Source organism: Bubalus kerabau, chromosome 4 (assembly GCF_029407905.1).
Source record: "Bubalus kerabau isolate K-KA32 ecotype Philippines breed swamp buffalo chromosome 4, PCC_UOA_SB_1v2, whole genome shotgun sequence".
NCBI lineage: Eukaryota > Metazoa > Chordata > Mammalia > Artiodactyla > Bovidae > Bubalus > Bubalus kerabau.
In genome coordinates this window covers 39,305,149-39,332,877 of record NC_073627.1, presented here as the reverse complement: position 1 = coordinate 39,332,877, position 27,729 = coordinate 39,305,149, and the positions used below count along the sequence as shown (strand labels likewise).

Here is a 27,729-nt window from a genome sequence, read left to right as displayed (position 1 = left end):
TCTTTACGCTTTTAAAAAGTGAAAATCACTCAGTTGTGTCTGACTCTCTGCGACCCCATGGACTATACAGTCCATGGAATTCTCCAGGCCAGAATACTGGAGTGGGTAGCCGTTCCCTTCTCCAAGGATTGAACCCAGGTCTCCTGCATTGCAGGTGGATTCTTTACCAGCTGAGCCACCAGGGAAGCCCAAGAACACTGGAGTGGATAGCTTAGCCCTTTTCAAGTACCCGAAGGGCTCACCTTCTGCTGAGCATTGAAGAGGATGTAGTTGTGCGGTCTCCTAACCCAACGGGGCTGTCCTGGCTCCCCTGGGCCCAGGGCCTGGCCGAGGCTGCCCCTCTTGGGTGGGGGCTGCTTCCTCAAAAGGCACTTGGTCTCTTTCTGGGTGATCTGAGCAGGTGGGCTCTGCCATGGGACCCTCCCACACCCCTGCCCCACCCCTGAAACTCTCCTTTCCCATGCAGTTTTCATCTGCAGCTTCATGGTGGCCGCCCCCATCTTCGGCTACCTGGGTGACCGCTTCAACAGGAAAGTGATCCTCAGCTGCGGAATTTTCTTCTGGTCGGTGGTCACGTTCTCCAGCTCCTTCATCCCCCAGCAGGTGAGGCCTGCCCGGGCTTCCCACCCGGCATTCCTGTGCATCCCGTCCACGTGTCCTGGTTCCTCCAGGGGGTGGCTAGTCTGATTGACCTGTCCTAGTCTGGACTGGGGTTCCAGCCTGTTGAGTTCAAGTGTACTGTGATGAGGGGGTCTTTGGGTATTTCGATACACTGGCCTTGCTGATGGGCTTTCCCTGTGCTGGGCTTGAGTTGAAGGACTCGTAGCCCAGTAGGACATCTTAACTCTCCCTGAGCTGGTTCTGATTTGCAGAGAATGTGAGAAACAGGGGGAAGCAAGTCGGGCCAAGGAGTCAGGACCTTGGGTTCTAGTCTCAGCTCTGCTGTCGTCTTGCTGCGAGACTCTAGACATATCATCACCTTTCTCTGGGCCTCACACAGTTTGCTCTTTGTCCAATGGCCAGCCAGTTCCCTGGATCAAAGTCCTCTGGAAATAAACATCAGTTTAACCTAAGGAAGATGTTTCTGACTTGGCTCCCATAGTTCAGGGTTTGAAGATCCCAGTTCTGTGGCCCATTCAGCTTTGTGATCTGGAGAAACTTGCTTTACTTCTCTGAGCCTCAGTTTCCTCATCTTTAATAGGGGGATAACACTTCTCTGCTTGAAGGGCTGTTGTGAGAAAAAAATGAACTGGTGGATGTCCACACCCTGACACATACATGGAAGGTGTTCAACACATTTTTATTTCTGTTCTTTCTTCCAAAGAGGAGATATGTTGCTCTGATAGGTAGTGAGTGTCCCATCGCTAGGGGTGTTCAAGCAGAGAAAGGACAATCACATGATGGCTATTGTAGATGGAGATAGAGGAAGAAGGGGGAAAATCAGGTCTTATCCTCAGGGAGTTTTCAGCCTAGGGGACAAAAGAGGAGACACTGGCCTTGGGAGCATCCAGGCTGGGGGTGGGAAGATGTGACAGGAGCTCCCACATTCAGACTTTCAAGATATGCAAAGTGCTGAAAGTCCTCACTGAAGAGAGAGAACAGTCTTTGACATCCATATAGTCAGGGAAGACTTCCTGGTGGAGGTGGCGCTTGAGCTGGGCAGGCAAGACAGGCAGGTTTGGCCTTTTGGTGAAGATGGCACGGGCTGAGGGAGCAGCCCTATGGAGGCACAAATGGTGTAGAGTGTTGACAGGTCAAGGAGGAGAGTGCTTTGACTGGAGAGGAAGGCAGGGACCAGGTCATGGAGAGCCTTGACTGCCAATTTGGGAGGCCTGAACTTCTTTCTGGGATCCTGGGAGAGTCTGAAGAAGGGAAGGGTGAGTCAGATTTACACTTATGGAGAGGAGGTTGGAGGTGAGGGCAGAGAGAACTGGTAGATTTGGGGGTTCCAGCTTTGCTTCATGGGGGCAACTTCAAGGAGGAGGGTCAGGTCAGCTAAGCTCCAGACCTAGAGCATCAGGTACAGTCTGATGGCCACAGTCAAAAATGGGGACTGGACCAGAAGAAGCTCCTGGGCCCCCTCTGGGTCTTGTCCTGCCCACGAGGCTGCCTCTGGAATTGACCAGTGAGTCTAGGACCATGATGTCAAGTCTGAGCACTGTTCCGGGTGTGTGGAAGGAAAGGAGAGCTGGGGAGAGAAGATGAACAGAGGCAGAGGGAGAAACAGATGGGCCACTCCCAATTCATCTCTAAATTCACTGCTGTCATGTTCTGAGTCCCATGGGGGGTTTTGGTGGACCTTGGCAATGTGATTCTGAAGTTAATTTGGCAGAGAAAATGCCCAGAAACAGCCAAGAGCATTGTGAAAATAACAGTGAAAGGGGCCTTGCCCCATTGGTTATCACAACATGGCTATTCTAACTAAAACAGCAGAGGGATAAACTAAGAGATTGAGGAAACAGAGTCCTCCTTTTCATGGAAGGATGAAAGTTGCATCTCAAATAAATGGGGTTGGAAGGACTGGCTGTCCATCTGGATGGAAGATAAAGTATGGTCTGTATTTCTAACCACACTTCAAAATAAATCCCAGACAGATGAAAGTAAAGTCAAAAGCAAACTATAAAAATCAACAAGAAAAAGACAAATAGCTCAGTAAAAAAAAAAAAAAAAAAAAAAAAAGGCAAAGGATAGTGAGAGGCAATTCCTGAGGAAGATCCCTAAAGGGCAATGTATGTAGGAAGAGATGGTTCTCTGCTTCAAGAGTAAGGAGAGCACTGCAAATTAAAACAACAATGAGATGCCATTTCACACCCATCAGATTGGCAGCAATTAAAAAGGCTGACAGTACCAAGTGTTATTAAAGCTGCTGGTGGGAGTGTAAATTGGGAGAGCCTCTTTGGAGAGCAAAGTGGCAGGATTTTATAAAATTCTGGGTACACCCCAGAGCCCTGCCTTCTACTTCGAAGTATATGCCGAAGAGAGAAACTCCACCTCATGGATACGAAGTGGCGGGTGCATGCAAGGATGTTTGTTGTAGTTTTGTAATAGAAAAAAAGAGACAGGGAGAGAGAAGACAAATAGTCTAAATGATCATGACTAGGGGGATGCCCAGATAGAATGGGGTGTATTCATGCTATGAGATTCTTGGCAGCAAATGAATGAACGAGATCTACATCAACCAGCTGAAATGGGTTTCCAAAAGATGAAGGGAAAAAAAGCAAGTTGTGGGACAAGATGCATGGAGAAAAACATGGTCATTTGATTTTTTTTTTAAAGCACACAGGGGACACTAAATGTTGTCCCCTGGTATGTGTACACACAGGCAAAGGTAGAAGTCATGACAAATGTACAAGACACCCAGCTCCAGCGGGAGGAGTGAGGATCAATGGGATCCTTTGTCAAAGAGGCCTTATCTGCCTGCTCTTGTAACCGAGGAGAACAGGACATCATTCCCATTTTTTTCTCTTTCTAAAATAAACACAAAAGAAAAGAGAATATATATATATATGTATATATATATATACACACACACATATATATATATACACACATATATATATATAGTTCTGGGATGGACTAGCCCTTCCTGAGCAAGATATGAAATTCAGAAACCATTAAGGGAAAATCAGCAGCTGGGACAGCATTGAATTAAATAACACAAAATAAAGCTTCTGTGTGATGAAACTCCCCGTAAAAAAGTGGAAAGAAAGATGATGGTGGAAAATATTTGCAACCTATCTAATAAACATCAATTCCCATGATACATAAGAAGCTAACAGAAACCAATGCAAGACAGACAAAGAATCCAACAGAAAACTAGGCTAAGGCTGTGAGCAGCTGATTCCCAGGGAAAGAAGCACAGGCAGGGGCCAGGGGAAGGAAGACGGAGAGTGAGAGGGTGAACGAACTATGGAAACGAGAGGCACAGAGAGGGGTGGGCAGGACCAGCGATGGGAGAGAGGGCTGGGAAAGAGATGGAGAAACAGGGAGACCCGGAGGAGGGTTGGATGTGGGCAATGCTGGGCCGGATGGGTGGGCAGGGTGGGGCCAGGGGAAAATGACCAGGCTTGGTTCTCAGGCCCTGGGCAGCTGGGGGGATGGAGGGGCCGGTTCTACATCAAAGCGGGTAGGACCACTGGCAGCTGGCAGGGCCCCACCCTTCCCGGCTCAGCTGGGCTCTGCTCTTTGATGTGTGATGGGGGAGGGGTGCCGGGCCCACTCGGCTTGCCTTGCCCACTCCACGTGTGCACTGGGTCCTCAGTGCCGCCAGGGTCAGCCCAGCGGCCCTGTTGGGGATGGGACTCAGAGTGCGGCTGGCTTGAGGCTCCCGAGGTGGGGCCAGAACCCAGGGAAGAAGGCTCCTAATCGGTGGGGCTGGCAGTGGAGACAGGCTGCTGCTCTTGCCACACCTGCAACTCTCAGCCTGTGAATGTCCAGCTCCATCCCAGTCCTGGGCCCAGTCTGACCCACTATTCAGAGGTGGGAGCTGAGGCCTGGAGAGGCCTGGGGTGTAGGTGTTGCTCAGGCAGTGCTTGGGCTCCATCCTGGCTCTGGGGCCCCGCAGTGGGTGGGGAGCAAAGCGGGGACCAAGGATGAGCAGGCAGAGGAGCAGGACAGTCTCCCAGCAGCCTGCACCCCTCCCCCACAGCACTTCTGGCTGCTGGTCCTCTCCCGCGGGCTGGTGGGCATCGGCGAGGCCAGCTACTCCACCATCGCGCCCACCATCATCGGCGACCTCTTCACCAAGAACACGCGCACGCTCATGCTGTCTGTCTTCTACTTCGCCATCCCGCTGGGCAGGTGAGGGATCCGGGCAGGGTCCCCTCGGATTTCTGACCATCCCCTCTCCTTGATGTCCGGCTCTCTGTGACCTAAACATGCGGGCGGTCAGCGTTGAAAGCCGCCGGGACCAGCTCTCTGGCTGGCTGAGGGGGGTGTTGGGGTGGGACAGGGCTGGTGGCCTCCTAGACTGACCCCCACACCCCTGCCCGTCCTAGCCTGACTACGTTGTTTTCTCTGCAGCGGCCTGGGCTACATCACTGGCTCTAGCGTGAAGCAGGCGGCCGGAGACTGGCACTGGGCCTTGCGGGTAAGGACACCTCCCCCAGACCAGCTCTTGCCCAGGGTCACCCAGAAATTCGGGGACAGAGCCCAGGCCTGGCTCCCTAGCTTCCCACTTTGCAGACCTGGGCTCTTCTCCATGAGCCCACTTTGAGGTGTTGGGGAGCCAGACTTGCCCCCGCCACCCTCAGGGGCCGCAGTCTGCGAGGACGAAGGAAATTCCAGGTTCATGGTGGCACTTCCTGGTTCAAGCTGGGGTTGGGGGGGCACTGCGCCAGGGTGGGACTGAGACAAGACCTCTGTGTGGGGCCACTTCCTGTCCTGCAGGAGGATTCAGCACAAGTGTGCCAAGGCCCCAGGACGGTGCAATCAGAGGAAACAGAGATCCCCAGTCTAGTGAAGGAGAGGAAGCTTAAGACAAAGTGTTTTTTCCTCAAAAGCAGGAAGGAAGCAGCCTCCGTGGAATTTTTTAATGGGGGGTGGGGGAGACGGCAAATGGAGAGGAACTCCCCAGCCCACGGGCTGCCAGGGCTGGTGGGGGTGGGTATAGATTTCCCTGTTCCCATGAGCGGGTGGAGGAGCTGGCGGATTGGAATCCAGGCTCCCAAGATGTGCTCCTTCCATCCGGAAAGAGGCCTGGGGCCTTGGAGGTTCTGTTCTTGACACTGGGCAGGATGCAAGAAAGACCCAAAGGGGCCCTGAGCCTCTGTTCTCCGGGGACCCCCATGCTGCTGCAGCTGCTTAGTCGCTTCAGTTGTGTCCAACGCTGTGTGACCCTGAGGACTGCAGCCTGCACCTCTGTCCGTGGGATTCTCTAGGCAAGAGTACTGGAGTGGCTTGCTATGCCCTCCTCCAGGGGATCTTCCCAACCCGGGGATCAAACCCGGGTTGCCTGCATTGCAGGCAGATTCTTTACTGCCGAGCCACCCACATGGGCCCCTCCCAAATGATCACCTACTTGATACGTTAGCTGGAAGTTTCATGCCCACCCTCCCCAGGGAGAGGAGCTGGCCTGAGAAACTTGCCCAGACCCAGGGAGGTGGGTCAGAGCTGGTATCTGGCCCCTGATCCCAGGAACTCCCCTTTCCTAGTTCTCATCCGCCCACCTACCTGTCTTCCTTTTGTACCATCCATCATCCATCCATTTATCCATCCTCCTATGTTTCCATGTGTTAATTCATCCACCCAGCAATCCATCCATCCAAGCATTCATACATCTGTCCGTCTATTTAGCAATCTATCCTCCTTCCTTCCTCCATTCTGACCATTCCTCCCTCCTTCCCTTTCACTTTCAGTCCCCTCTCCCGTCCTACCCCTAGTCTGGACAGCCCATTTGGAGCCCACCTGCCCTTTGTGCTAGCTTCACCCCCAGTGGCTTTGCCCAGTCTGGAAGGCTGGGCAGATATGAGCCCAGAGGAGGAGCCCAGGGCCCAGAGAAGGCATGGCTGCCTGGTACCCCTTCCCAGTGCCAAAGAGAGACAAAGACTCTGGGGCCCTGGTGTCCTAACTTGATGCACCCTGCCCCACCAGGTGTCCCCCATCCTGGGCATGATCACAGGAACGCTCATCCTTGTCCTGGTCCCGGCCACGAGGAGGGGCCACACCGACCAGCTTGGGGGGCAGCTCAAGGCACGGACGTCATGGCTCCGGGACATGAAGGCCCTGATCCGCAAGTGAGTGCTGCTGGGAGGGGTCCAGTGGGAAGAGGGAGGGGTTCCGAGATGAGAGGACATCCCCCCTTGCCTGCTTGGCCGGACTCCCTGGCATCTCCATTGTCGACAGTGCTGAGACCACTAGTGTTTATAATTCCTGAAGCCAGAGCCCTTGGCCCCAGACCCTGCAGGGAAGGCATCTGAGGCCTTCTGCCCTTGGGGGGAGGGTGTGAGGGAGGAAAGTCTGCCTCCTGGGCCCTGCCATCCACAGGGCTGCCAGCCTCCGCGCTCAGTGTCGCTGCCCCGGCCTCTCTCCAGCCGCAGCTACGTCTTCTCCTCCCTGGCCACGTCGGCTGTGTCCTTCGCCACAGGGGCCCTGGGCATGTGGATTCCGCTCTACCTGCACCGTGCCCAAGTTGTGCAGAAGACGGCGGAAACCTGCAGCAGCCCGCCCTGTGGGGCCAAGGACAGGTGGGGCCAGGCCCGGGGGTTGGTGCCAGGGGCCGGGCGGGGGGTGGGTGGTGAGGGATGCGGTCAGCCCCCATACCCCAGCTTTGCCCCCTAACCCACGCCCCACTGTCCTCTGTCTCTGCAGCCTCATCTTTGGGGCCATCACCTGCTTCACGGGTTTTCTGGGCGTGGTCACGGGGGCAGGAGCCACACGCTGGTGCCGCCTGCGGACCCAGAGGGCTGACCCACTAGTGTGTGCTGTGGGCATGCTGGGCTCCGCCATCTTCATCTGCCTCATCTTCGTGGCCGCCAAGAGCAGCATCGTGGGGGCCTATGTGAGTGCAGGGGGTGGGTGCAGGGGCTCTGGAGCAGGAAATGTGGGGGTGGGAGATGCCCCCCACCACTGGAGGCTCCAGTCCTCTGTCCCTGCTCTGACCAGGGCTCTGGGTGCCTTTCAGGGCTGTGGGCCTGGCTTGAAGCCTGTAGATTATCCACAGATTTCTCAGGAGCCTGACTGCCAGGACTTGGGGTAGGGGAGGCTTGTGGGGGGCTCCCTGCCAGCAGCCAGGGTGCAGGGAGCAGCCTGGGACCTATAGTGGGTAGAGCGCCCCCTGATGGTTGTTCTGGTCTTCCCCGACCCCGGACAGATCTGCATCTTCGTAGGGGAGACGCTGCTGTTTTCTAACTGGGCCATCACCGCGGACATCCTCATGGTGAGGCAGGCCATGGCTGACTGCTCAGGGCAGCTGGGGAGGGCGGGTGAAGGGATGGGAGAGCTGGCAGAACTTGTGAAGGGAGACAGAGGGGATTTTGAGGGGTCTGTATTGGGCCAGTGCCTGGAATCAGAGGGTTGAGCAGGCAGAAGGGAGGGATGTGGGGACTGGGTGCAGAAGGGTAATGTCTGGAGGACTAGGTTTGTGGCTGGGAGGCTGGCAGTGCCAGGCTGGCACCGACGTGGTGCTGTCTGCCAGCGCTCCGCCCCCAGGGTCTGAGCTCCTGTGGACTCTGCCCTCTCTGGCTCAGCCTGGGTCCCGGGCGTGCCTGCCCGATGCCTGTGGCTGGGCTGGGTGGACAGAGGCTGTCTTCACAGGGCCAACAATGGGCTCCAGACCAGCCAGCCAGGGACAAAAGGCTGTCTGAGTGGTGGCAGGGGTTTGTGTCCTTGAGCAGGGACAGGAGCAGTCTAGGAGGGACCCGGAGGGGCCTGTGGCCTTGACTGTGGCAGCAGTCTGGGGGTGGTGGTTTGAGATAGGGTGACATGTGGTCCTGATCTCAGGGATCCTCCAAGTTGGGGCCAGGAGAGGGTTGAGAGGAGGGTATGTGGGGGACTGACTGGTGGTGGGGAGAGTGTCTGGGAGGTACTGGGGGTGGGACCCTGGGGGGCAGGGAGGAGGAAGGACTCCTCAGGGGCCACCTTCAGGGCACCTGGGGTTTGCTGTCAGAGTACGGGTCAGCCTAGGAGGTCAGATTCTGCCTGGGTGTCGGGCCCCTGCCATCTCTCCTCCTCCAGGAGGCCTTCCTTGCCTCACCTGAGCTTCCCTGCAAATCTGCTTCACCCAGGGTTGTCTCTCCTGACTAACCCCTGACCAGCCCGTGGCTAGAAGAGTGGGAGGTCTGACTCAGCTCTGCACCTCAGCATGGTGCCAGGCTCGGGTGGCAGGGGTGGGGCGGGTTCACTGCACACGTGGGAGTGACGGTCAGAGTGAGACTGAATCACGTGTCCTTGGCGGTAGGCAGGACCCCTGCTCTGCCTCTACTCCCGGGGCAGCCCCAGCTGCTGACAGGGTTTGGGTCCCAGGGAAATTGTGTCCCATTTTATTAAGTGTCACGGCTAAGTGACTAATTATTCCTGGAAACGGGGCCATGCAATCGAGGTCTCCCCTCCCCCCGCCCCCAGTAACTGGGTGCCTGGTGGGCACTAGCTGCTGTCATAGTCTGTCCACAAAGGGTGGGGTTCTGGGGCAGGGGGCTGCCCAGGGTACCCGCTGAGGTGGCTGCTGCCCACTCGCCGCTCCTCTGCCACCAGCCCTTCTGTCTGGCCTTGGCCCACCCGGCTTTAGAGCTGTGGCCCCTTGTGGGTCAGGACCTGCTTGGTCTAGGTGGGAGGGTGGGTTTTGGGGGCCCAGGGGCTCCGGCAGTCGGTGCTGGGGGTGAAAGTGGAGGTTCTTCCATTCATCCTCTTCACCAGCATCGCCCATCTCAGCCAGCCTGGGCCTCGGCAGGGCAACCAGGATGGGTCTCTCCCCTGTGGGGGAGGTCAGGGCAAGCCTGAGGCTGGGGTTCTGGCCCCAGGGCGGCTGTGTGCCATCTCTGTGCCTTTGGGCCTCGGTTTGCCCATGACCAGTGCGCTTGGCTCCCTGGCAAGGGCCAAGTGCAGGTGCTAAGGCAGTGTGGACTTAGGAGCTGGAGGAGGGAGTGGGGAAGAGAGAACTTCCTGTGAGGCCATGGGAGCATCAGAAGTGTCGGGCCCCCTGGGATGAGGCCAGGTGGCTGCACCTGGCTCCCCTGGCCTCTGACCTGCCACCTCTTGCGCAGTATGTGGTCATCCCCACCAGGCGGGCTACTGCTGTGGCCCTGCAGAGCTTCACCTCCCACCTGCTGGGGGATGCCGGAAGCCCCTACCTCATTGGCTTTGTGAGTACCAGGGACTGCAGCGGAGGGGGTGGGCAGGCGTGGGGGCTTTGGGAGGCGGCCCCGCCCTGACATCCACCGACTCCCCCACCCCCCAGATCTCTGACCTGATTCGCCAGAGCACCAAGGACTCCCCACTCTGGGAGTTCCTGAGCCTGGGCTATGCCCTCATGCTCTGCCCCTTCGTCGTGGTCCTGGGTGGCATGTTCTTCCTGGCCACCGCGCTCTTCTTCCTCAGCGACCGTGCCAAGGCTGAGCAGCAGTGAGTTGGCAGCGTCGGTGGGGGTGGGCCTGCTGCGGCTGTGACAGGGTGAGTGGGTGGGTTCACCTGGCCGACGAGGTCCCCGCCTCCAAGAGGTGCGGCCTGCATCACTAGTGGGAGCCCACGGTGGCACCGGGGTTTGTGTGGTGGGTCTAGACAGAGTGTTTCTCGGAAATGAATGGTTTTCAGAGCTGGGACTCTGCTCCTTCGTTTTCCTCTCATCGTCTGACTTCTTTCTCCTCTCCTCTTTACTCCCCCCTCTCTCTCCCCTCTCCCCACTCCTGGGCTCTCCCACCTCCCCCTGGGGCTGACGAGGTCCCTGCCCAGCACGTCCGGCCCGCCGGCTCCCGCGATGCGATGCTCCAGAGCAGTGCCCGGGCCCGGCCCCCGCTGATGTGCCACCTTGACCCCCGCCCGTCTCTCCCCCAGGGTGAACCAGCTGGTGATGCCTCCTACATCCATGAAAGTCTGAGGCAGTGAGTGCAGGCTGGGTGGGTGTGGGGGGCGCTTCTTGCGGGAGGGAAGGGGTGGGGATCTCAGAATGGGGAGCCGTGCAGAGGGATGTTCTAGACTCCCTGTGAGTCACCTCCTGCCTGAGCACATCCCAGCCCCGGGACTGGTCCTCTTCCTCCAGTAATGTTGCCTGGATTGACCGGTAGACCCACGGGAGGGGGGCGGACAGGCTCCCTCTTCCAGTAAATCAGCTCCCCCTCCTTCCTCAGAAGGGCTAGGGGCACAGGCCAGGGTGGGGACTGGCCAGGAACTCCCTGCCGTTCTGGGTTCCATCCTCCCAAATCCTCCTGGAGGTGCCAGAGCCCAACTCCTACTTGGACCTTCCTCTGGGCCTGGCCTCGGGGGGCCTCAGCTTCCCAGCAGAGGAAAATCCAAGGTCGCTGCCCCCACGCCTCGGCCGTGGCAGATCTGCTCTGTCCCTGCCAGCGGGAGGATCCGGAGGGGAAGCCCTGGATTGGGCGTTGCACCTGACCTCTGACCCCCTCCCTCCAGGTGCTGCTGGGATAATGGACCCGGACTCCTGCTTAGTCTGGGAGGTGTCTCCCAGCACCCTGGCCCTGCCAGGCTGTCCCGAAGCTTTCCTTGTGACCCACAGCAGGGCACCCACCGGCTCTGGTCTGGGACTGCTGAGTGGCAGTGGCTCCAAGAAGCTGTGTCCTCAACTAACCTGGAAGGCTGTGTCTGCTGGAGCCATGCCCTGGGACAGGCCGCCCTCAGGCCCCCGTCTGGACCACAGGGGCCCTGGGGTCCCAGAGGAAGACAGCCCCCCATGGGTGCGTGGGGAGAGGCTGGCCTGTCCCCAGCTTATGTGATCCTGGGGCCGTCTTTGCCCTCCCCAGACCCTGGGGCCAGGAGGCTGGACTTTCCCATACAGCTTGCTGGGCAAGGTGCTGGCTGCAGCTTTGAAGACCCAACAGCCCCTGGACTACACGGAAAGGAGGGGGTCCAGGCCTCAGGGCGGCACTTCTGGCTCCCCAAGGGCCGGGTGGGTGAGGACCTCTGACCTTGAGGACACTGGACTCAACCTGGCAAAAGCTGGGCACCCAAGCTGCTGGCGCTTCCCAGCCTGGCTGGTCACTCTGGAGGACACTGGTCTCTACCCTCGGGCTGGCTGTCAGGAGGTCTCCCAGGTCGGGGACTGTGCTGACAGGAAGCTGGCGTCACCGGGAGTGAAGGCCCTGGTGGCAGCAACACACCACCTGTGCCCCATGCTTGAGACCTTTGGGGGTTCCCCGTCCCTACAGGGCTCCTTGGATCCAACGAAGCACCCCCACTGTCCATCCCCTGCCTGACCATCCCCACAGATGCCAGGAACTGACTCCTACCCCCAGGCTGGACCCCTTCCAGGGGCAGCGCCCAGGGGAATATTCCCAGAATCCGTGGGGCAGGAGCCAGGGCTCTGGCTGCCAGAGGAAGTGGCCATCCTCCAAGCTTCCTGTCGCTGGGAAAAGCCTGATGGAGGCTAAGGTGCATCGGGAGAGGCAGCAGTCAAGAGTCACCTCCCTGTGCATGTCAGCCACTCAGTTCACACGTTTCCATGTGGCTGAGACCCCCACCCCTGCAGCCACACACCAGGGTACAGCTGCCAAGTTCACATCAGACCCCCACACCCCCACCGCCGCTTGTCCCCTCTGCTCCACACACTCCCCACCACATCAAGGTGGTTCTGGTCTGGTGGGCCCTGTGGGGCTGGCAGGAGACCCCAAGAGCCAGCCAGCTTAGTGCTCCCTGCTCAGTTTCTGGTTGGCGTGGCTTCAGGGGTGGGTAAGTTGGTGGAGCACCCCACTCCCCACCAAGCTCTGGGGTACCCTGGGAGCGGGGCTTAACCAGGGGGTGGGATTCCCCCGAAGACCAGCCTGGCCTCCACTCCCACCCCAGCCTCAGCCCGGGGCCCCAGCAATGTTTTCTTGTTGTACAAGAACCAGGTCCAAGTGCTGCTTCCTCTTCCTTCCGGAAGCCAAACTGCTCCTTTATTTTTTAGAGCTGCTGATTGTGAATCTCAGAGTCCTAAGAGAAGCCAAATATATTCCTCTTGTAAATGAAGAAATAAAGCTATTTAAGTCATGCCCTGGTGGCTCCTGCAGCAAAGCAGCCTGAGGGGTGGGGATGAGGTGCACGAGGTGTGGTCACACTTGTACTCAACCCACACACCACCAGAGCCCTGGGCCTGGCCCACAGCATCTGGGAGCCAAGGTCCCAAGGGTGTTCTGTGCTTGAGAGCAGCAGCAGGGCCCAGCTTAGGGCTGGGGTCTCTCAGGCCATGCCTGCTGCAACAGACCCACTACCCCCAGCATAGAAGCTGGAACCTTAGACAGTAGCTGGTTTATTAAAATCATGGTGAAAAAAAGTCTCTAGGGTGATGAAGTGGGTAAAGAATCTGCCTGCAAGGCAGGAGCTGCGGGTTTGATCCCTGGGTCGGGAAGATCCCCTGGAGAAGGGAATGACTGCAACACACTCCAGTATTCTAGCCTGTAAAATCCCATTGATAGAAGCAGCCTGGCAGGCTCCAGTCCATGGGGTTGCAAGGAGTCAGGACTGAGCACAACAGGGTGGAGGGGGGCACTCAGAGCTTTTTCGCCTTCCTCAGCTGCACCTTCTTGGCCCCGCTCTGGAGGAGGCTGGGACTCCTGCTGGCCAAGGACAACCTGGCCTTTTTCCGAGGCAGCGCGGACTGTGGTGACTTGCCTGAAACTCCCTTCTGGGGTAGCTTCTTCTGACGTTTTTTGGCAGCTGGCTCCTCGGGGGATTGATGAGGCAGGGGAGTGGCTTCGTTCACCTGGGACAGCTTCTGGGTTTTCTTCTGTGGCTTTGGGGTCTTGGTGGGGGTGCTGGGGCTCATGGCAGGGAGCTCTGGGGTTGGACTCTTGGCAGCAGGTGTCCCATTCACCTGGGACTGTGCTGGGAACTTGGTCTTCATCTTCTTCTTCTTCTTCTTCTTCTTCTTGCCGGCGCTGGGGGGCTGGTCCCCAATGGTGGCTTCGGGCTTGGCCGCCGCCGCCGCCTCCTGCGTGGTGGCCTCAGGCTTACGTTTCTTGCGCTTCTTGGTCTCTGGCAAGAAGCCCTTTTTCTTCCGCTTCATGCTAACGGGGCTCTGCTGTGTGGCCTGAGGGGCCTCCTTGGTATCCTTCTCTGACTTGGGGCGCCTGGGGGGGAAGTGAGCAGAGTGAGGAAATTTGTGGCCAGGGCAGGGGTGACCTGCGCCTCTGTCGTCCTCAAGCTGCCTGGAGCTCCCACGATGGGGTGAGAGGACATCAGAACGCACGCAACATGAGGGTCTCTCCAGCGCCCACCCTCCCTGAAACGTACTGGACTCCGAGGAACTTCATGGCCTGCCAGTAGATGTCGTGGAGGCGGCTGGACCCGGCCGAGTGCTCCCCCTGCTGTAGCCTCTGCTGCAGCCTCGGCTGTTGGCTCTGCAGCACGCCCAGGACGGCGGTCAGGTCCATGGTCAGCTTCTGCAGAGAGGCGGGCACGGCTGTGGCTGCAGTGGGGACCAGAGGCACGGCCTCTCCCCAGCTCCCAGTCCCCAGCCCTCCCACCCTCACCCACACCTTTGTGGCCCCTCAGCCAGCCCTTCAGCCTGTGCCTCCCTAGCCTCTCTCACCTTGGGGAGAAAAAAGGGCCCCAGGGGCCAAGTCTGTTCTCTCTTCCCATGGCCCAAAGCCCACCCACCTCAGGGGACACCACGCAGTGACCTTCAGGTTGCCAAAGGCCCTTTTCCCATCTCTCCTTCCCTGTCACGTACTGAGTGGGGTGTTTTTGAAAGCCACTGGCTTCCAGAACGGCCCCTCTCCTGGCTTTCTGCTATCACTCTGGGTGTGGCTTCTCAGGATCTGCCTGCCTTCGGCTCAGCACCTGCCCCCGCGGCACCTTCCTGGAAGCTAGAGCACTGGGGCTTTGATCAGTGTCTACGCCAAGGACCCCCACACCTTTCCCTCTGGGCCAGACTGGGGGAACCAGAGATTTGCCCACAGCCGCCCCATGGCCCTCACGCATCTCACATGCCATACCCCCGCTCCATCTCTGCAAGTCTGGGAGCCTGGGTTCCCACCTAACAGCTGTCTTCCCGTGGTTGCCAGTCCTCCCAGCCCCTTCTCAGCTTTCTCAGTGGAGCACGGCAACAGCATACCAGGTCACCCTACCCTGGCCAAGCACACGTTATAGCATTGCTGCTGCTGCTAAGTGGCTTCAGGCGTGTCCGACTCTGTGCGACCCCATAGACGGCAGCCCACCAGGCTCCCCCGTCCCTGGGAGTCTCCAGGCAAGAACACTGGAGCGGGTTGCCATTTCCTTCTCCAACGCATGAAAGTGAAAGTGAAGTCGCTCAGTCATGTCTGACCCTCAGCAACCCCATGGACTGCAGACTTCCAGGCTCCTCCGTCCATGGGATTTTCCAGGCAAGAGTACTGGAGTGGGGTGCCATCACCTTCTCCGTATAGCACTAGCCCGCCTCTAATAAATAAAGCCCAGTTTTCTCACCCTGGCATCCAGACCCTTTCCCAGATGGCTTCCCACCTGCCCCCCAGCCTCTGCTCAGACTGTGTGCTCTGCCCGCCTGGCGACCTCCTGCTGTGCCCAGTGCTCACCTCATGATGGAAATTCCTGAACAGAGTGTTGAGCAGCTCCAAGGCCGCCAGATCCTTCTGGTGCCCTGACTTGGTCTCAGCCTCGCCCAGCGTACGCAGGATCTAGGGGAGAAGGCGGCTGGGCTGAGCCACTCCGGAGAGCTGCCCGAAGCTCGTCTCCCATGTGAGAGACTAGGGTCCCCAGGGAAGAAACGTCTCCTGGGGGAACCCCAAACCCACCCTGAGGCACAGGGTCCAGCAACCCTCGCCCCTGGGTTCCCGAGGACCACAGCCAGCCGGTAGGGGAGGCAAGTGCAGGGCTGTTACCTCGGTGACCTTCCCCAGGGTCTGGCCCAGCAGCTGCTTCCACTCTGGATCCTTAAAGCACACGCGTAGCTCCCGTGTGGGCAGGGTCTTCTGGAGCAACAGGCAGGCCTGGACCTGGGGTGGGGGCAATGTGGTCACCAGGGGCCTTGGCACGCTGGGCGACCCCCACGAGCTCCAGGAGCCTGAAGAGGGGGCGCGGGTGGGGCTGCCTGATGCGCCCAGCACAGCCCGCCTGGGTCATCACCGAAGCTCTGGGCTCGGCTGTCACCATCGCCTGCTCCCACCCGCTCTTCTCAGGTAGTGGGGAGACCTGAGGCTGAGGGGGGCGGCAGGGCTGTCAGCTGCACACAGTTCCTGGCCCCCTACTAACTCAGGACATCTTTCTCCAGCCCCCTCTTCCTACCCTGACCCCCAGGCATACCCGTCAGGCCAGGGTGTGATCTCTGAGGAGCCGGAGGACTCAGGCCATGTGGGAAGTGTCCCCCCATCTCCACTTACTCTGGGCCTACAGTGGCGGGGTTGGGGGGACTGGCCAGATTGGAGGGGCAGGCTCACCCCACCCTGTCCCCCAGGGCAGCGTTCCTGAGTCTCTCAAACAGCCAACAAAGACGGAAGTCAAGCGGGTATTCACACAAACCTGGGGCTGGGGTCCGGGAAGGCCTTACCTGATGGCGGGGCCGCGTGTGGCTCGTCACATGCTCGACCACGATGGGGAGCAGGTTCTTACAGAGCATCTGCGGAGGAAATGGTGGGCAGTGAGGACGGGGCCCACCAACAGGGGCCCGAGGGGGCGGCCATGCCCGATACTCACCGGGTGCCGGGAAAAGAGGCTGAGGAACATGGGGACCGTGAGAGGGCTGTTGCGCTTGGTCAGGAAGGAGCTCAGTGCTGACGAGTAGATCGGGGTCACAAGGCTCAAGTCCAGGCAGCTAGCAGCCTGCGCCAAGGGAGAGAGCTGGTGTGATGCTGGGGTGGGGCCTGGCACTGGAGCCCAGCCTGGGCTGCCTTCAGACGGTTGAAGGCTGGGTCCCAGGGAAGGAAAAAGGTAGGCTGGCTGCCCCACCGCCTCCTGGGATGCGCTCCCATTTAGTGGCGCAGGGCTTTCAGGCCGAGCCTCCCCAGGCCAGGTCTGCTCACCTCCGGGCCCTGGGGCTGGGAGCTGGCGTCTTTGCTGGCTTTCTCCTTCTTCTGGGCCTTGTGGGCGGGCTTGTCCACGGTGCTGCCCCTCAGGACGCGGAGCAGGTAGAGGGAGGCGTTGAAGTGGTAGAGGGCGACGGAGGAGTCAGCCTGCTGGCTGGCCTGCTGCACCAGCCGCTCCAGCCGGGCGTACAGAGTCTCCACGCGGTCGCCCGCCGTGCGGCAGTAATGCCGGGAGCGGCACAGGTGATGCCTGCGGGGGGCGGGGGCAGAGCTGGTCACAACGTCCCCCCACCCCAGCAGACCCGAGCCCCACTTCACAGGTGGGAAACAGACCCCTAAAGACAGGGGTCTGACTGAGGCTGGGGGGGAGGCCCGGGGCCACACACAGATCTACTGAGAATCCAGAGGGAAACTGGCTTCCTGGGTGACACCCCAACACCCCGATGTGGTCCTCAGCCCCATGGGCACCTGTCTCTCAGGGGACAGTGGCTTCCGGGCCCTTTGTAAAGCAAAACCAGGGTCTGTGTGCTCAGGACACTGTGTGTCTTGGCAGAGACCGAGCTGAGAAAGTGCGACCTGGGCCGGTGAGGTGGGGGCACTGGGGGCACCCCTCCGTCTCAAGTTCTTCTCAGGCCTTTGTCTCCACACTGCCCTCCCCCACCCTTCCCCAGGAAGCAGGACTCTACGTGCTATCTATGTCTCCGTTGCCGGGCTCCCTGCTCCAGCAGCGCCCGCCCTGCCTCACCCCACCTCTGCTCTTGCTGAAAAGGCCTCTGTGGCCCCTCAACACTGAGGTCGCCGGGCCACAAGCTGCTTATGTCTGACTGTGTCAGACACGCCTTCCTGTTCTGCCTGTGGCCTCTGGGCGGATGAGCGAGCTCTACGGCCTCCAGCACTGCTGACACCTCTCCCAGGACGCCTTCCCCGGTCCCTCAAGACTTTGGTTAGGGGTTCCGTCTCCTGTCCACTCGCTGCCACAGCCCCAGCCTGTCCCAACTGGGCACCAAGTCTGCTTTCCCAACTGCAGTGACCCTGAGGGCGTCGATGGGACTGGGGGCCCTGTGCTAAGCACTGCAGGAACAGATGGGTGAAGGCTCCTGAGTGATGTGGGCCCCTGGCTCCCACCCCTCCGTCCGGGAGCCCTGCCGCCCTCACGTGAAGATGCGGGCCGTCTTGTGCAGCAGGTCCTGCTCCTGCTTGGCGCTGCTGTTGCTGCGCATGCTCCGCCGGATGACGAGCAGCAGCGGCTCGAGCAGCTCCAGGACCAGGGGGTTCTCGGGCTGCTTGGTCACCAGCACCTCGATCAGGTCTAGGACCTGTAGTGAGAAGGGTGAGCTCAGCCAGGCGTTGGGGCGAGGGCAGAGGGAGGGGCGTGGTGAGGGGGAGGGCAGGGCCGGGGCTCACCCGGATCTGGAAGTCCCGCCGCAGCGCCTTCTCCTTCTGCAGCTTGTTCTTCTCGTCCTTCCGGGCCTGGATGTGCAGCTTCTGCTCAGCAAAGAGGCTGGCCAGGCTCTTGTCCAGCGCCATCATGGCCTCGTCCCCCAGCTCCTCCTCATCGTCGTCGTCGTCCTCACTGTCCGCTCCGCCCTGGGGGGTGTAGGGCGGGGGGACAGAGGCCTGGTGAGCAGCCTCTCCTCGTGCAGGAGAAGGAGCAGAGGGACGGGGGGCCCTGGGACCAGCCCCCACTCACCAGCGCCTTCCCGGCCTGCAGCACCGCCATCAGCTGCTCCCGGAAGCCCTGGTCCACGTCCCCGTCTCGGTCCTCCTCGTCGCTGTCGTCGTCATCGCTCTCCTCCTCGCTCTCCGAGCCTTTGCTGCCCTTGCTGTCCTCGCCATCCGAGCTCTTGTCCTGTGGGGGGGCCAAGTGTCACGCCTCCCCGTGGCCCACCGGGTGTCCGCCCGCCCCCTGCCCTTTGCTGACAAGTACCTCCGCACCCCCCAGCGGCTGCTCCTCGGAGTCGTCCGTCACCACCACGTTGTCGTCCTCGTCCTGGCTCTCCTCCGGGTTCAGCACCTGCGGGGAGTCCCAGGTGGCCGTCACGTCTGCTGTCCCTGCCCCTTCACCACCCCCTCAGGCCCCAGGACCTTCTCAACTGCCTTCCCACCCCCTCCCGTCCAGTCTTGGCCAAAGGTCCCCATTTCAGGGAGGAAGACGGAGCCTGGGAGAGAAAGCCATTCCCTCCAGTGTCCTTGACAGTCCTGACCCTGAGTCAGGGGTGCATAGCAGGAGACTCTGAAGGAGGCCCCCACCCCCCAACCATGCAGGTCACAGCAAGGACAAAGCAGCCCTGGGCTCGGAGAGCCCCAGCCTGGGACCCACGTCCCCAGAGGCTCCCACTTACATCCAGGATGAGCTGCAGGGCACGTAGGGTCAGATGGGAGCAGACGTGGCCAAACACGCTGCGGGCCACCTGGCGCATCAAGTGGCTGGGCTGGGCCAAGAGGGATAGCAGGATCTCCACCAGCACCTCCACCCACGGCGGCTCCTGGGGGTCTGCAAGCAGGGCAGGGGTGAGCCTGGGCAGGGTGCCAGTGACCCATGCTTTGCTCATCACCCCCCCACACCCCCCACCAGGGACGATGACCCTCTGGTGGCCTTGGAGCAGGTCTGAGTGCCCCATGCTGGGTCCTACTGTCTGCCCATCACCCGCCCCCCGCCCCAGGGACGACGACCCACTGGTGGCCTTGGAACGGGTCCGGCGGGTTTTCTCCCCCAGGCTCTTCTTGATGCAGGTCTGGATGTCACCCAGGAGGTCACAGCTTTCTGTGGGGGACTGTGTGGGATAGGACAGAAATCAGGGGCCAGGCCCCATGCCCAGCCTTTGCTCAGCTGGGAGAGGGAGTGACCAAGAGGGAGGAGCTGGTATCAAGGCCCCAAAGACTCCAGACTGTCCTGGCCAGTCCCCCTCACAATCCAGAGCAGAGGGCTACAGCCAGACCCCAGGAGCAGCCCAAGAGCTGATGACCTAACATCCAGACACACAGTCTGTGAGCCTCACGGAAGATGAAGCCCAACCTCCCCACCGGTGCCCAGGCTGGATCAGGATCACAGGGCACCAGCAGGTCCCAGACTCCTGATCTGCAGTTCTAGATTCTTCCGCCACACCTGGCTCGACATCGTTACAAAAAGAACTGGAAATGACCAATTACAACAAATTTAATTTAAACTAACAAGTCTATCTTGGGCTTCCCTTGTGGCTCAGCTGGTAAAGAATCTGCCTGCAATGCGGGAGACCTGGGTTCGATCTCTGGGTTGGAAAGATCCCTGGGAGAAGGGAAAGGCTACCCACTCCGGTATTCTGGCCTGGAGAATTCCATGGACTGTATAGTCCATGGGGTCACAAAGAGTCGAACACAACTGAGCAACTTTCACAGTCCTTTCAAGTCTATTTTGCTGAAGCATAAGACCAGACTCCAGCTACCAGCCAGTGAGTTGAAAATAACTGACTGCTGGTACCAAAAAGGCAGACTTTCCCTCCTTAATGTTGCAGGGCAGCTTCAATATTTGGGGTGGGGGTGGTGGAAGGAAGGCCAGAACAGGGGCTCAAAAGCCTCGGGCATCTTTGCCTCTAGCATCCTGGCTGTGGCCGGGTAGCTTTCATCCATGTCAAGCTCAGAGGTCCAGGGTCTGGGCAGCCCCTATTGGATGTCCAGTGCCAAGGACTGGAAAAGGGCATGGAGACCAACTGTTCCCCACACTGCTTGTCCACGAGTTGGGCTGAGTGCCCAAGGCCTGGAAGCAAAAACCTCAGCCGAGAGGCCAGAAGGGAGTCCTGTCTCCTGAGACTACTGAAGACCTGAAGCAACCCACAAGAGCCTTGTACAACTTGAGAGTAAAACCTCCAGAGACCTGGGTTCACAGCCAGAGGAAACCACAAGGGTCAAAACAGCTGTCGGCACTAAGTTCCACACATGGTCAAAATTCCTTTGTGGAAAGAACAGAAAAGGAGACGGAGTGGGTTTTAGAGAACGGGTTATGACAAGAGGTACCCATGACATGAGAAATATCGTTGACAGAACATAGAACCCCATGGGAGGGTGGCGCCAGAAAAACACACACTACCCTCAACTCACCACTGTCGATTCCAAACGTGCAAAAGCTAAACAGAAAAATCGTGGCTCCACTTCGAACTGACCACAGACAGACAAAAGAAGCGTCCCCATTGGTTGGCGGGTCTGCCCAGAGCCAGGCCCCGCCCTCCTCGACATTCACCACCCCTGGCCAGTGAGGTAGTTTGGGGAGGTCCTATGAGATAGTGGAGTCAGAGCCCCATGTTTGAATCCCAGCCAAAAGCTGTGTGGCCTCGGGTAAGTTACTTGACCTCTGTGAGTCTATTATCCCACCTGTTAGAAACGTGCCTGCCTCCAATCTGTGGGTAATACCAACAAGGGACACTGCTCAGAAAGCTCAGGATAGAACGTGTGTATTAGCTGCTCAGTTGTGTCTGATTTTGCAACCTCATGGTTGTAAACTCCTCTGTCCATGGAATTCTCCAGGCAAGAATACTGCAGTGGGTAGGTATTTCCTTCTCCAGGAGATCTTCCCGACCCAGGGATTGAACCCGGGTCTTTCACAGTGAAGGCAGATTCTTTATTGTCTGAGCCACCAGGGAAGTCCAGGGTAGAGCTGGTGTCCAGTAAGTGGATGGAGTGGTTTTTCCCTTGGGCTGTACTTCCAACCAGGAGCAGTCAGCCTAGGAAACCTGTCACGTTCAGCTCCACAGAGCAGTTCTTGGCCCCTGCAGACCCTAGGTCTGTAAGCCCCCTCCACTTCAGGCCGCCGTACCTTGAAGAGGTGGATGCCCACCAGGAGTAGCAGGTGCTGGAAGGCAGTGGCCTTGGCCTCTGAAGAGAGGGTGTCCAGTTCCTTCAGCGTCTTCAGCATCCTGGGCGAGATGAGCATGCTCTCAGGCCACCGCAGCCAGACCCCAGGGGATGCCACCCATGTGTCCAGTGTCAGACCCCGGGAGGTTCTGCCCATGGGTGGCAACCACGCCCTCTCACCGGTCCCAGGCTTGGCGCTGCTGCGCGGTGAAGGCTGTCAGTGGAGCCACGTTACGGCTGTGATTCAGCAGCACGTCTGCGAACTGCACCAAGTGGTAGGTCCAGGGCCGCCCGTCTGCCGTCTGCTCCGGCGCCAGCCTGAACTGCGTGCTGAGGGTCTGCAGCAGACTGGTGGTGGTGGGGTAGGTGGGGGCGGTCAGGGTCATGGGCTGGGCTGGTACACACGGCCACCCTACTCCATCCCCACGCTTTGAGCCCCTGGAACTCACGGGGCCTCAGATGAAGAGCTGGAGAGAGTGGCGCCCATCCTGCCCGAGGCCACCTCCCCGCCCACTCGCCCACCCTCAAGCCTCTCCCGGGCTGCCCGGTGCCCACCTGAAGAAGGCACTGCACACCACCTCCCGCGTCCGGCCATCCAAGGGGAGGGTGAAGTGCTGCTCGGACTCGGGGATCTGCGACGTGGGCTTCTTTGTCTCGAAGAACGAGTGGAAGAAACAGAACCTGGGGAGGGTGGGGGGATACCCGTGTGCCCTCGGTCAGTGCCACCATCCTGACCAGCCGCTCTCGGGTGGCCTCACCGAGCGCCTGGGGCCAGGAGGCAATGACGAAAGAGGGACGTTTCCCAGGCCTGGAGCCCCAGCAGAACAGAGCCCAGCCCGAACCGGGAGAGGACCAGCATCCCTCCCTTGGAACCAAAGATGCGAAGCTGCGTGGCCTCGGCCAGGTCACCGCCGCTCCCGCCCCTCAGGGCCGCCGTGAGGGTGAGTAGCAGCGGGAGTGTCGTCATTAAGGACCCCCTGACATCGTTGATACACAAAGGCAGCGGGGGGATCGCTGAGCCAGCCTGAACCTTGGAGCTGCCCCCCCGCCATACCCAGACTCCCTGGGGAATTCCCCCCAATCTCCTCCTGCCCAAGGGGCAAGGATGACTTGACCCTCAGGCTTTTGGTTCCAGGAGGGAACCATAGCAGGTCAGACATGAGGCCGCCGCACCTGTGGGAAGTCAGGGTTCAGGCACATCTCGGGACCATACCTGGCCACCTCCTCAATCAGCGCCTCCTCCTTCTCCACGTGCAGGTTGTCCACGATGCTGACCAGGCGAAGGATGATCCACTTCCGCAGCCGGAACACAGCTCGCTCGGGCCTGTGGGCAGGAGACAAGTCCCGGAAACCGCTTAGAGGTAGTGAAATGGGTGTCTCCTATCCTTGAGACGGGAAAATCAACCAAGGCTCCCCAGCACCCTGATCCCCAGCACAGGGCCATGTGTGAGGAAACTGAGGCCTTTAAGAGCAAAGGTGTGGCTTCTCTCTGGCCCGAGGAACCAAGGTATTTGGGAGGGAGGGTCCAGGCCTTTGGGCCCCACAGACCCACTCACCCATGGAACGAAGTGTCTTGGGTTTTCTTCTGGTTGTTGGTGCTGAAGTCCACCAAGGAGTCCAGGTCAGGCTGGAGGAACATGTCCCGCAGCCAGGCCACATAGCCCTTGACGGCGGTGGGACTCAGGAACTGCACGACCCGCCAGAAGGTGGGCACCACAGGGAGGCCCTGGTTGGTGATGGACGTGAAGGCCACTACCAGGGCCAGCTGCCGCTCGGGGTCATCCTGGCAGCCTTCCAGGAAGGCCCCCACGTACTCGTTCATCTCCGGGGCAAACTTGAACTGCTTTGGGAGCTGCGAGAGTTGGGCACAGCACTGGGGTCACCAGCCAGGAGGGGTCCAACACACCCCCAACCTTTTCCACAACAGGTTCCCTGGGGCCTAGGAAGTCCCCTCCCTTGTACCCAGCTGGGTCACCCAGGAGCCCCCACGTTTAGTCTTTGGGACAATCTTTGTCCTGGCACCTCTAATTGTTTTACAGATGAAGAAAAATGGAGCATAAGAAAGCCTGGAAGCAGCTTCTGAGGGTCACAGGACTAAAAGTGGTGGAGCTGGGACTCGGCCCCAGTCCATCTGGTCCCCCAGCCCGTGGAGCTCTTAACCCCTGCGCTGTACTCTGAGCCTGTCCTTCACTCGCAAGAGGGAATGGCAGCTCTCCAAAGCTGGCGGTAAAGATGGAATGAGCTAGAAGCAAACCCAGCAGCACTTCCTGCACACCAGGCACTACTTTAAGTGCCTGTGGATATTAGCCTGATTATCCTCACAACAACTCTAAGGAAGGTCCTGCTCCTTGGCTCATGGACAAGCAGGAGCAGGCACAGAGAAGGGAAGCGACCTATGGAAGGCCACACAGCTAGAGGCGGCAGAGTCAGGACAGGAACCCAGCAGTCTGGTCCCAGGTTCCCTGATCTTAACCACTACTCGATTCCCCTGTTGAGCACTTAGCTTAGTGTGCGGCATGTGGACGGTACTCAAAGCAGCACTGGTGGGTAGTATTCCTGTAACACCAGCTTGGGGTGAAGGGGGTTCTGGACAGATTGCTGGCTGTACAAGCCTGGGCCGAGCGGCCTGGGGGCAGAAGGGCTGACCCTGCCACTCAATTCATAGGGGAAGATGGAGGGGTGGGGGACACCCAGGTCCCCAGCCCCTCCTCCCAGGGGCAGCTGTGTTTGCCCATCCCAGGCAGGACCACTGACACCAAGAACCACCCTCTTTTCCAGAAGCTGGCTGATCCCTTCCCACCTCTTGGCAGGAAGCAGCCCAGTCACCTGGCCCTTTCCAGCAGGGTTGGGCCGCAGGGGCAGCGCTCACCTTAGCGGTGACCATGTGCTCCCCATAATGTCGGATCAGGTCCCCTTGCATCACCAGCTGCAGCTGCTCCTTGGACAGCAGGGGCAGGGCTGCGCCCAGCAGGCGGAAGCACAGGTAGCTGGGGGCACATGACAGGGCCTGGTCAGAGCCCTCGGCCCCCCGAGCCAGCCCTGCTCATCAAACAGGGGAGCGGGGATGGGATGCAGGGAGAGGTCAAGTGCCCACGCACCTGGCTGGCCAGAACTGCTTCTTCAGGAGCCCCTGCTCCACAACCTCCTTCCAGAACCGCGGGAACTTGTCCTCCTGGAGCGCCAGGCGGAGCAGGTCCAGAGCCACGGTGGGCAGCTTGCGTTCCTTCTTCACCGAGTTGGCCACCGTCTTCAGCACAGTCACCAGCCTACAGAGGTGGGGGGTGGCGGTAAAGAAGACTCAGGGGCATTCCCCAGCAGACAAGGGCCAGGCATCTAGGGCCACATGGACCCCCAACCCCGGGTCATGGTGCAAACCTGTGAATGGAGAGCCCACCTGCCCACCGCCCTCACACCTGGGGATGTTCTCGTCCGAGAACAGGTTGACCGGTCCCATCAGCTTCTCCAGCTTCTCAGGCACCTTCTGCTGGGCCAAGAGGAAGAGCTCCAGGTGCTCAGGGGAGCCAAGCACTGAATTCAAGTCAGGCTTGAGGACCTTGGGCAGGATCTCCTGCAGCGTGGCCTCCGGGACCTGGCATGGAGAGACAGGTTGGGGGTGCGGAGGGCGCCCTCACGGCATCCTTTGTCCGTCCTGCTGTGAGGTGAGCTCTTTGGGCCCTGTTCTACCTCCCAGGCTCCCCCAAGGCCCCTGGCACAGCAACAGCCTGAGAAGGGACAGTCACAATCCACTTTGTCAGGCAACAGAATCACTAGAGGGGATTTCTTAAAAAGCTCACATTTCCAAGTCCTTGGAAACTGGGTTTAAATAAGCACCCCACTGATGCTAACTAGCCCAGGACCACCCTTATAATTATTCCTCTTTTGGGTTTTGCAGCACTAGCCTTTTTTTTTTTTTTTAAAACAAGGAGTCCCCAGTGAAGAGCTGGGATTTGAATTCAGGTCCTTCCAGCTCTGTGGCCAGGGCTATGCAGAAAGCCTTGGCCTGGGATGTGCCAGTCCCTGGCTTTTTCACCACAGCAAGGATTCTAGGTACTAGCCCACCTCCATTTCTCAAGTAGGGCAGTGGGGACCCCTGAGAGGCAAGCTCTGCCCAAAACAACAATGGCCAACATGTTTAACCCACTGGGCACATGTCAGGCACTGTTCTACAAATGCATGGTCCAATACGGAAGCCACTGGTCACATGTGGACACTGAGCATGTTAAATGTGCTATTCTGAACAGAGATATGCCAGTGAGTATGAAATATACTGGATTTTGGAGACTTACCACAATCAAGAATGTAAAAAATCTCCATAGATTTTTTGATATTGACTGCACATGAAAATTCTTTAGATGTTAGACTAAACCATGTTATTAAACCACATCCCTTTTCCTTCTTACTCTTTAAGGAAAGTTACTACAAAACATCATGTTCCATACTTATGCTTCCGTGGGATGGTACTGCATTTCCATGCATTAACCTGTGTCTTCTTCATGCTCTTCTATGACGGGTGGTGTTAGTTACCCAAGGCTCCACAGCTGCTGAGCCCATACCTGAGAAAGGATGTCCACCAGGACCTTCTGGGGCTGTTCCTGAAGGTGGTTGTAATGCTGGCCCAGGGCCTGCAGCAGCTTCACTGACTTCATCAGTGCTTCTGAGTCCTGGTGGTCCCAGAGGCAGAGAGGGTATGAGCGGGGCGTGCCACTCTGCCCCACCACTCCAAGCCAGTCCACATACCCCCAGAACCCTCAAAGCTCTTACCTTCACTAGCCTGCCTGACTGAAAGAGGGCTAGCACCCCAAACAGGTTTCCAAAGAGGGCAGGTCTCATCATCCCCTAGAAAAGGATTCCAGGCACCCATGAGAAGGACCCAAGCATTTCCCACCCTGGGGGACTGCTGATATCCCCAGGGCTGCTAACTCTCACCTTCTTAACCTTCTGCAGGTCATGTTTCTCCTGTATTTGCTGCAGGATGCTGCCCAAGGGGATGTCTTCGAAAGACTGTAACAGCTGCCAGGAGGAAGAGAGGGGCTCAGGGGGAGTGGCCCTGCCACATCCCGACAGACGTCAATCTCTATTTCTTCCTTCAACTTCTGCCCTTGGGAGCAGGCCTTAGGCCCCTGCTCCCGCCCCAAGGATGCCTCTGAAGCTGCCTACCCGCCTCTGAGCAGTGCCGATGATGGAACACAGTTGTGAATGGAGCGGACCCCTGTCTCCCTGTCCCATGTGTAGCTGGGGTGCTTTGGCCACTAGACTGTGATTCCCAAACACGCTGTCCCCACAGCCAGCTCTGAGCTCCCACTAGACTGGTCTTCAAGGACTGGTCTCTAGAGGCCTTCCATTTGTCCAAGCTCCTTAGATATGGCTTATAATTAGCTGTGTGCCCCTTGGGAGAAGAGGGTCCTGAACCCTGCAGAGGTAAGAGAATTCACCCCAGAGCTTAGCACCGCCAGTACATGTACCTCGGAGGCTGGTCAACCCAGGTACCAAAAGCAGCCTCAACCTCCCTCTCTCTGCCTGCCTGGGCTTCTTTGCACAAAGGCCTTGCTTACACAATTTTCTCCGCATCCACGTGGGCACACCTCCCATCGGCTGGCCTGAGATGCTACCCCTACTTGTCAGTCCTCACTTCCCTTGCAGCTGGGACATCTGCTCTGCTCACTCACTTCCCCACCGTTCTGACCAGTACAGGTGGACGCCTTCCAGGGGCCACCACCTCACCTGTGCCAGGGCCAAACTGTAGCAGGGCCGGGCTGCTTCTCGTCCACCCCCGAGCCCAGTGATTAGGCGCTTCAGGGCGTACTTCATCTCGGAAGATCCCTAAGGAACCAAACACATCCCCAGGTGGACCAGTGAGAAGGGTGGTCTGGCACCCGCCCATGCCCGCTCCTCGGCGCGCGCTCACTTGGGGCGTCCAGGTTCGCGACCACGTGACCCCAAGCCCGCCCCTACTTGCCGGGATCTCTGCTGCTCCTGCCCCAGGTCCCGCCACCATACCTTCGGCTTTGCGCGCAGATACTCCAGCAGCTTCTCTGTGGCCTCAAGCCGCGTCTCCTGCTGAGGCTTCGCAATGTCCCAGAAGAAGTCCAAAAACTCGCGGCTGTGCTTGAGCAGGCCATGACGGTCGGCAGGCCGGACGCCGCTCTTTTGGGCCTCTCCCGGAGCCAGAGGCTCGGTGACTTCCATACTCGCCGGCTCCGCCATGCTCGTCGAACACGTGGGCTCGGAAGACAGCCTCTTCCAGGTCAGGTCGGGGCGCATGCTCAATGAATTGGGTCGGCTGGGGGCGGAGCTGGCTTGGACG

General features: G+C 59.0%; 2 protein-coding genes across 5 annotated transcripts in view; one reads left to right on the top strand and one right to left on the bottom strand.

Moving 5' to 3' along the window:
- Window positions 1-12,633, top strand: part of SPNS2 (SPNS lysolipid transporter 2, sphingosine-1-phosphate) — a 38,995-nt gene extending 26,362 nt beyond the window's left edge. For all 4 annotated transcript variants that reach the window (XM_055576847.1, XM_055576850.1, XM_055576848.1 and 1 more), the window contains exons 3-13: window positions 467-603; window positions 4,649-4,800; window positions 5,023-5,089; window positions 6,592-6,734; window positions 7,032-7,184; window positions 7,309-7,498; window positions 7,811-7,876; window positions 9,699-9,797; window positions 9,893-10,056; window positions 10,486-10,532; window positions 11,062-12,633. In XM_055576847.1, coding sequence (XP_055432822.1) covers window positions 467-603; window positions 4,649-4,800; window positions 5,023-5,089; window positions 6,592-6,734; window positions 7,032-7,184; window positions 7,309-7,498; window positions 7,811-7,876; window positions 9,699-9,797; window positions 9,893-10,056; window positions 10,486-10,528 — 1,214 coding nt within the window. In that variant the 3' untranslated portion in view covers window positions 10,529-10,532; window positions 11,062-12,633. The remainder of the gene's footprint in view (window positions 1-466; window positions 604-4,648; window positions 4,801-5,022; window positions 5,090-6,591; window positions 6,735-7,031; window positions 7,185-7,308; window positions 7,499-7,810; window positions 7,877-9,698; window positions 9,798-9,892; window positions 10,057-10,485; window positions 10,533-11,061) is intronic.
- Window positions 12,502-27,666, bottom strand: MYBBP1A (MYB binding protein 1a). The gene is made up of 26 exons (XM_055576846.1): window positions 27,423-27,666; window positions 27,147-27,245; window positions 26,352-26,435; window positions 26,187-26,261; window positions 25,979-26,086; window positions 24,839-25,014; window positions 24,524-24,691; window positions 24,295-24,412; window positions 22,982-23,277; window positions 22,639-22,749; window positions 21,981-22,106; window positions 21,606-21,773; window positions 21,388-21,487; window positions 19,279-19,375; window positions 18,944-19,095; window positions 18,529-18,615; window positions 18,292-18,450; window positions 18,006-18,188; window positions 17,757-17,917; window positions 16,599-16,851; window positions 16,273-16,398; window positions 16,127-16,195; window positions 15,462-15,575; window positions 15,156-15,257; window positions 13,876-14,024; window positions 12,502-13,712 (listed from the first exon to the last, which is right to left on the bottom strand). The coding sequence occupies exons 1-26, from the start codon at window positions 27,627-27,629 to the stop codon at window positions 13,133-13,135; spliced, it is 4,068 nt and encodes a 1,355-aa protein (XP_055432821.1). The 5' UTR covers window positions 27,630-27,666; the 3' UTR covers window positions 12,502-13,132.
- Window positions 27,667-27,729: the final 63 nt, after the last annotated feature.

Bases quoted from the DNA above. Each gene is read 5' to 3' on its own strand.
- MYBBP1A (XM_055576846.1), bottom strand. From the start codon at position 27,629: ATGGCGGAGCCGGCGAGTATGGAAGTCACCGAGCCTCTGGCTCCGGGA. The intron at 26,436-27,146 runs GTGAGGTGGTGG...TCCTCCTGGCAG, and splicing joins ACAGTTTGGCCCTGGCACAG to CTGTTACAGTCTTTCGAAGA. The intron at 18,616-18,943 runs GTAAGTGGGAGC...GACTCCCCGCAG, and splicing joins CCCTGCAGCTCATCCTGGAT to GTGCTGAACCCGGAGGAGAG.